Consider the following 7927-nt stretch of genomic DNA (forward strand, 5'->3'; position numbering starts at 1 on the left):
ACATATTGTAAAGTCTCACACACACATTGTCAAATGCCTTATTAACATTAAGGAAAGAGGACTAGGCAACAAGACAGGAAGAAAACCAAATCTGGCAGTACACCAAATGCATGTTCTTTTTGCTCACTACAGCCTCAGTCCCAGTTTAGCCTCCTCTCCCTTTGGTTTTGTGATTCGTTTATCAAAATTTGTGCTCAAGTTCCTCCAAAAGACAGCAGCCATTTGATTAAGCAGGTAGGAAAGAATTTTTAAAATTAGGCTGTTTCTCATTACACTTCTCTTTCCAGCAGTCATCACCCATCAGTCTCAAAACCTAGAGCTGTTTTATAAACCCCTCAACAGTCAAGATTCATTTTTAAACCAAAAAAATTACTAATTGTTTAAGCTACCCAACACAGGACCTTATAATACCAACAGAAGTTGACAGCATCAGAACAGAAAGCGAGAACATTTTAAATTAAGTCAGCACTTTTGGAAGCACCTGCAAAGAATAGGGATATCCTGTTCGAAGACTACAGCGAGAGGCCAGGAAGTCAGAGAATCCAATAACAAATACTAAGCAGGTCCTGAATAACTAACGAAGATTTCAACTCCAAGTGTAAGCTCTGTGAGCTCAGCATGACAGAGCAGAGCCTCTCTGCAATTGGTTATTAGCAATAAGAAGTTATTTAAGAAATCTGTAAGGCATGCTTCCAAATTGACATATGGAATTATACCCTATGGTCACAAATGCAGACTGTGGAAGACAAATAAATACTTTGCTGAAAACTACTGAGTCACTCTGGACTACAAACAACATGTACCTCTATCTCCAGACACAGTCCAATCCTGGAGCCCCTTCACACCAGGCTTCCTACAACCAGGTCAGCCCTTTTACTCCCTCAGAAGGAATCCAGCATACCTTCATGACAACCAGCAACGAGCAAGTGAAAAACAGGTTCAGAAGCAGAAGTTGCTGTTTCTCTATGAATCTTCTGCACAGCCAGCAGAGATGAGTGAATCTATGTCCATAGAAGATCATCAAGTCAGGACCTTGCTCTCACTGAAAATCACAGCACATCTCCCCAAATGTCCATATCAACACCTAGATATATCAAAAAGGGATAACACAATGAAAGCTACAACAACAATGCTATCCCTCAGATTGTGTGTGCAGACCTATTAGCATGGCCACAAAGTGCTGGCCTCAAGGAGAACTGGGACCCTTCTGTGCTGGCACTGAGCTGCAGCCTCTAGCTGAGAGCAGGATCACTATTAAGTCACACTTAGGGTTGAGGAAAGCATCTGTTGGGTGAAGACATGTAGAGGTCTGGTATTCTGACCTCCAGCTGGAAAACTAATCCCATCTTCACAACCAGAACACTGGATCCACTGAAAATTATTAAGAAAAAGGTCCTCCAAATCAGGCACTGACAGAGTACAAACTTGAAGTTTGTAAAGGCATCCTTCATGCTTTGCTTTTCTCTCCTTCCCAGGTGAAAGAACAAATGCAGGCAGACGGGAGGAACGCTTACACATTCCCACAGTTTAACAAAGAATATGCCTGAACAGCATTGACTAACCAAAAGTATTAAGAAACTTGTGACTTCCCATGTGTTTTTTATAATACCAGAACATGGCTCAAGGCACAGAGTTAAAAGGTTCCTTATAAATGTCCACAGTAGGAACTTTCTTTCTTTTAAACACAAAAATCTTAGCTTAGCCTTCACTGAATGCCCCTCCCATAGAGGACGTTCATCTTCCAGTAGGCTTATTAACTCAACAGTAAATTAAGTGTCCATTGCTAAGGTCCTGGACTGCATTAATGATAAAATTAATATTAGCTTATTCTCAGATATATCTTATCTTGATTACTCTTTAGATTAAGTGCTGTGCAGTTGCTAATAGGCTCCCCTCGGGGAACAGAGAATTGAAATACAGGAACATCACAGATACTGGTAGTGACTATTCCACAACAGAACTAAAAGCAGAAACCCCAAGTCACATGAATTCTCTAATGCCCACTATATACTGTACATTAAAACATTATCAACACAAATATGTTACAGCCTACAACATTTGCCTTGTGCTGGGCTCTGAATTCCAGCAGTCTTGGACAACTACAACTGTGAGCACCTTGATTTTTTTTCTTAAGCAATTACATTCTGGGTTACTGAGATGAGTGCGTGGACTGTTTCCTCTACTACTGAATAGCAAAGCATGCATGTAGAGAAGTCACTAAATAGTTATGGCAATGGCCCAAAAAACCCAAAACAAACAAACAAACCAAAGGAGATTGTCAGAGAAAACCCTCCACAAATGCTGAAAACAAACATCAATCTTTAGAAATCTGCCCACCATCACTTCCCTGTCACTTCTGCCTTCAACTCCCTTCCCTCACCTCCTTTTCTCATATTACACCCCTCTGGCTCAACTCCATCATAAGCCTGTTCTGAAACTCCTGATCTGCAGGCCACACTTTGCTTCTGCTCTCCCCAAACGACCATCTTCATTTTCCTTTGTGCAATTCCAAACTCAGCCTTGCATTCCTCTTGTACAACTTCTGCCCTTGCTGCAGCTAAAGCTTTCATCCAGGAATTAAAGGAATCTGATCCGATTTAATGTGACTTCCTTCTCTCCAGCTTATATCTCTCTCTCTCTCTCCTTTTATCTTTATCCAATTCAAAACACAATTACATTGTTTGACACTAATTCAACAGCTACCGCCTCGTTGTCTAGTCCTCTCACTGCACCATCCCATTCAGGTATCTTTGCTTTTCTGGACGTGGCTGCTTGTCCTTCAGCCATCAGAGCTTCTTCTTGAATGCTCCAACCTCCTCCAAGAAGCAGCCTCCCTGAACTAATCCACAAGGCCACTAGCTTTGGTTTGAAGTCTCTGTTCAAGACCAGTTTTTCTAACCCTGATACACGGCTGTCCAAAGACTACTAACAATGGATAGAATAGAGCACGGAGAGAGTCAGAGTATATTTAATCATTAAAAAAAAAAACCCAATACATAATGAAATTTTTATTGAGGGAGAGGACACCTCTGGTTCCCCTACCCTTTATATGCCACTGATCTTGGGACTTTTCAGAGCAGGCATGGGTGCCTCTTCACGTGTGAGCAGATTCCTCATCTTTATATTTCAGGTGACTTTTACCAGCCACTCCAAAGCAACCACAGAAGTTAACTCAGAACGTAACTTTGATAAGCATTCTGGCAGAGATAAGGGTGTTGAGCTTTTCTGGGATGCTGGAGTCAGGATATTAACTTACTCAACTGCAAAAGTTAACACAACTACTGCAAAACCACCTTCCTAAACACAGCTTCTACAGAACCTCGGTTAAACAAAGGCAGCAGTCACACTGTCAGTCCACTGCTGCTGAACCAACTCAGATCTCGGGGCAAGGGATGCCATATCCTGCCATCAGGATGTACCCATGCCCTGGGTTCCCTCCATAACACCTTCCTCCCAGTCACTGCCAGCTACTGCACCCTTCACTGGGTAACAACCATGGGATACCACAGGAACTGCTGTGGATATTTGAAGCAGCAGAGGGAAACTTCTTGATCAGGAGAAAAAGCTGTTGTTACAGGCAGAGCTGTACACATGCAAGTTCAGTCTAGCATGGAGACTGTTGAGAAATAAATGTATTTTAACCCTTTTTAACCCACTAGTGTAACTTCTTTTCTGGATGGAGTAATGTTAATACTAAGAACTAAGTGAGGATGACTTGAAAAATTTTTATGAGCATAAGATTTGGTGAATAAAATTGGAGACATTCAGAAAAACAAAACCCATTAATTGTTTGTTCTGTAAGACCAGTATTTGAACCCCAATACTAGATCCAAATGCAACTGTTACTATTTTCTGAACAGACAGGTCACAAAGTGTTTGAACTTGTGAGTGTCCAAGGGTCTTCAAAGAATCTCAAAGTGTTGAGAGGATTTTTTTTTTGAGCAAAGCACCTATTTTAGAACTTTTAGAATCCCATTTTATTGTACTGTAAATGTGGCCTTCACATCTTAAGAATCTTTACTAAGTCACATTTAGAGGCAAATAAATATGCTGTGAAGAGTACGTTTGTTATTTAACTAGAGAAAAAGAATGCACACTGCTAGTGCTTCTACTTTATGGATTATAAAAAGGAAATCTGAGACTATTTTTTTCAGCTATTTCATTTCTTAAATGGATAGCAGTCAATTGGAAAAGGATGAAAGAGAGGCCTGCAACTCATGTGGGATGTCAGCAGTTACCTCAAATGCACAGTTTTTTACAGTCTTCGCCTACAATAGCATAGACTGTAGCAATGGACCACCTCAAATATGACGCTTAGTGATCAAGACTAAAATCGTTGTATTTTAATACAAATTGGGGTAGCTCTTAAAAGCTATCAGGATCGACGCTCGCACCACAGAAATCTGAACACATACCCCAGTCCGGGTAAGTACCCTCCCAGCTATACGGCAACGTCAGTTCAGCGCTGTATCCCAAGCAGTTCCCGCCCGACGCCCAGTTTCTATTTTTAAACGCACGCCCGGCGCCCCTCGGCATAAACCCGCTCTTCAGCCGGGAGCCGACGCGGAGCTGCCGCGGCCCCGGACCCTCTCCCGCTCCCGCGGCCCCGGACCCTCTCCCGCTCCCGCAGGGGCGCCGCAACTGTCCCGCGGCGTCCCCGGTAGCCGCCCGGAGCCCCCGCTGACCTCTGGGGCAGGGATTCACGGGCACGGAGACCATTTTAACCAGCCTGGGCGCTGCGGTAGCAGGACCGGTGTTCCCCCGCGTCCTCCCGGAGAACAAGCCGCCTCCACTGCGCTTGGGGAGAGAGCCCCGCTCTCACCCTCTGCGGCTGTCAGGCCGCGGCGGCCGGTGCTGGGGCCGCCCGCCGCTCCCTCCGGCTCCCCACTCCCCCCTCTCCCCGCCCCCCCGCGCCTACCTGTGTCCCCGCCGCGTCGCTCCGCACCCGCGTGCTCAGCGCCGGCCGCCGCGCCCCGCCGCTGCCGGAGACGAGCCGCAGGGGCCGGATGCTCTCCCGCTCCGCGAAGCGGCTCTCGCCCCGCCGCCCCGCCGGCTCGGCGCCTCCTGGGCAGGGGAGAGGCACCCGTCAGCCGTCCGCGCCCCCGCCTTGCGGGCTCCGTTTCCACGGGACTCTGCAGCGGCCCCCGGTGCGGCACCCCCACCCACCCCCTCCCTCCCTCCCTCCCTCCTTCCCTCCCTCCCGCAGCCCCCGCCCCAAGTGCGGCGGCGCTGCCCCGCGGCCGCCGCTCACCTGGAGCAGCGGGCAGGGCGCAGAGCGCCAGGGAGAGGAGGCAGGCGGCAGCCCGCATGGCGCTGCCCGCCGCCCCGCTCGCCGCCGTGTGCCGCACCGGCTTCCGCCGCCGGCTCCGCGCCTGCACGGGGCGGGGAAGACTGCGGGCCCGCGGCTGCCGAGCTCCGCCCCGCCGCCGCGCTGAGCCCCCTGCGAGGGAAGGAGGTGGCGAGCGCTGGCGAGGCTCCCCGCAGAGCCCGCTTGGAAGAGGGAAGCGCTGGGAAATGTAGTCGTTCGCCAGGGCGTGAGGGACCGGGGCGAGAGCGGAGGGGAAGCCCCGGAGCCGGGGGGGTGAGTCGCAGAGCGCCTGCAACCGCCCCAGTGCCGCACCGCCCCGGGGCTCGGGGAACCCTCGCCGCAAAATCGGCGGCCGCTGCCGGGCCGGGAGCGGGCGGAGCTCCGCGGGAGGCACCGGAGTGTCGTCGTCGTCGTCGTCCTCCTCCTCCCCCTCCCCACCTGCCGCCACCCCCCCGCCTTCTCGGGTGGGCTCCCGCCGCCAGCCCCCGCCCCTCCCTCACTCGTGCCCTCTGAGGGCAAATCTGCGTTTCCTTCCCTGTGGGCTTTTTTTCCCTCCTTTCTTAAATTTCCACTCACTCCCCGCTGTCTGCACTGGACTAGCACTGAAGGAGAGTTGATAAAGGATTATGATGCAGAATCACTCGAGTGACAACACGCTCCCCTGGACTAAGGAAGAGGCAAAAGCAAGGCCAAAGCAAGAGGCAGAAGCGCCAAGGTGTCCCCACGATGCCCATTCCCCGAAACCCAAGGGTTATCATCCCTCAGCAAAGGGATGGCAGCATCTGCAGCCCAGTTCTGCACTCCCACCTCCCCGAAAGCCACAGGTATCTCACCTAGCATAACTACCTTTCCTTTTGAAACTGGGACAAGAGTGGCAAGTGTCGAAGGCACCCCTTCCCCCTGCGTTTTCCGCAGCGGCAGTAGGAAGGATTGCCATGGCACGCAGTTAAGGTGCATCGAGAGAGGAGGAGGAATGTCAGAGCATCACAGGGGCAGATGTGGCTCCAGACTGACCTAGGCAGGAGAGTACGGGGTCAAACTACCCATGGCAAGGCTTACAGGAGTTGTAAGCGCATAATAAAGGAGGAGGTGGCATCACGGTAAATGAAAGCTGCTGCTTATTATAGTCTGTAAGATTAAAAGAAAAAAAAAACCAAACAAACCCTTGTTTTCATAATATTGAAACCATCAACATGAATTGTGTTTTGTGCACAGGCAACAGCCAGGACAGCTGACATAGAATCATCAAGGCTGGAAAAGACCTCTAAGATCATCACGTCCAAACATCTCCACTCCTGCTCTGAGGAGTGTTTTCGATGGGCTCCCCCTGAGAGGGACCCTACTCTGGGCACCGTGGCTCTGCCAGCCTCCCCGGGGAGCCACCTGCTGGGGAAGGTCAGGGCTCCTGGCCTGGTTCTTCTGTAGGTCCCACCTTAGTTACATGGTTCGTCTCATCAAGGAAAGCAATTAAAGGACAGATGAAGGAAATTCTGTTTCTTGCAGTTTGTTTCCATGATATGAAACAGGACAAAATGACAGTTCAACAAGGTGAGGATGGGATCAAGACAGGCACTCAGAGCACAATATTGCGTCTGGAAGTATATGTCAACTTTGAGGAGATGCTGGCTAATAAATTTTGTGCTATCCTGCTCACACTGCAGTCACACACTGAAGGCAAGATGGAATATTACCTCAAAGCATCCATTAAATCCTCAAGCAACTGTTGAAACAGCACACAATTAGCTGTCAAAACTTTACTGCAGGGTGTCAAAAGGACCGTGGGTGTGGCAGGTAAAGAAAATGAGAATGTGCTATTTATAGAAAGAAAAATCAGTACTAGACTATGATGTTTCAATCTTTTCTCAAAAGTCATAAATCCTTACATTTCAGGCTGCGGCCAACCTCTACAGTCCTTTCAGTTAGCCCAAACTGTCCCCACTGGCATGCCATTTCACAGCTGCTTCTGTCAATATTTCTGTAAGAATTCATGACATTGGGTATTTATTACATCAGTTATGTAGTAGATAGACGGTACAGTTATACACTCATTTCCTGGAGCAATAAATCTTTTTTTTTTCCCTTCTCTTGCCATTACCATCGTCCAGGTTTAGTGCAGATATTGCATGGGGGAAGTTCCCCAACCCAGCACCAGCGAAGGCACGGCTGCTTTAAGCTAACCACCACAAATGCAGAGTTTTACCCAGCCTGTAGGCTCAGGGGATGCGGTGAGATATGAAGAGAGCAGCTCATTAAATACAGCACATTTTCAGTATGCCAACACTGTTTTGGTCAAACCCTTCATTAATCTTAAGAATAATTTAAAATTTTTTCTTAGAAATAGAGCCAACTGATACAAAGATAAAGGCATTTTAAAAGTACATGTGCTAGAAGTGATTAGCCAAAACAGAGATGAAAAAGTTTTTATGTCCCTTTCCTTGCAAACCTCTCTTGTTTACAGCCTTCCACTATTTGCCTAGGAAAACACTTCTATGATAAGTGCTGAAGATTAATTTGAAAGAGAAGGCTTAAATAAATTGCAGAAATTTTCTATATCGCATTGAAGGATCTAAATCACGATAAGGAAATCCTGATCTGCATGTCTGGAGTTCCCTTTTACAG

At 48.2% G+C, this 7927-nt stretch overlaps 1 protein-coding gene across 1 annotated transcript in view; it reads right to left on the minus strand.

Annotated features, from left to right (window-relative positions):
- ADAM22 (ADAM metallopeptidase domain 22) overlaps nucleotides 1-5309 on the minus strand; it is a 135316-nt gene extending 130007 nt beyond the window's left edge. The window contains exons 1-2 of the mRNA XM_086467129.1: nucleotides 5252-5309; nucleotides 4919-5064 (exon numbers count right to left, since the gene is read on the minus strand). Of these exons, the coding sequence (XP_086323255.1) occupies nucleotides 4919-5064; nucleotides 5252-5309 (204 nt within the window). The remainder of the gene's footprint in view (nucleotides 1-4918; nucleotides 5065-5251) is intronic.
- Between the last annotated feature and the right edge of the window lie 2618 nt (nucleotides 5310-7927).

Source organism: Leptosomus discolor, chromosome 6 (assembly GCF_034619465.1).
Source record: "Leptosomus discolor isolate bLepDis1 chromosome 6, bLepDis1.hap2, whole genome shotgun sequence".
NCBI classification, from domain to species: domain Eukaryota; kingdom Metazoa; phylum Chordata; class Aves; order Leptosomiformes; family Leptosomidae; genus Leptosomus; species Leptosomus discolor.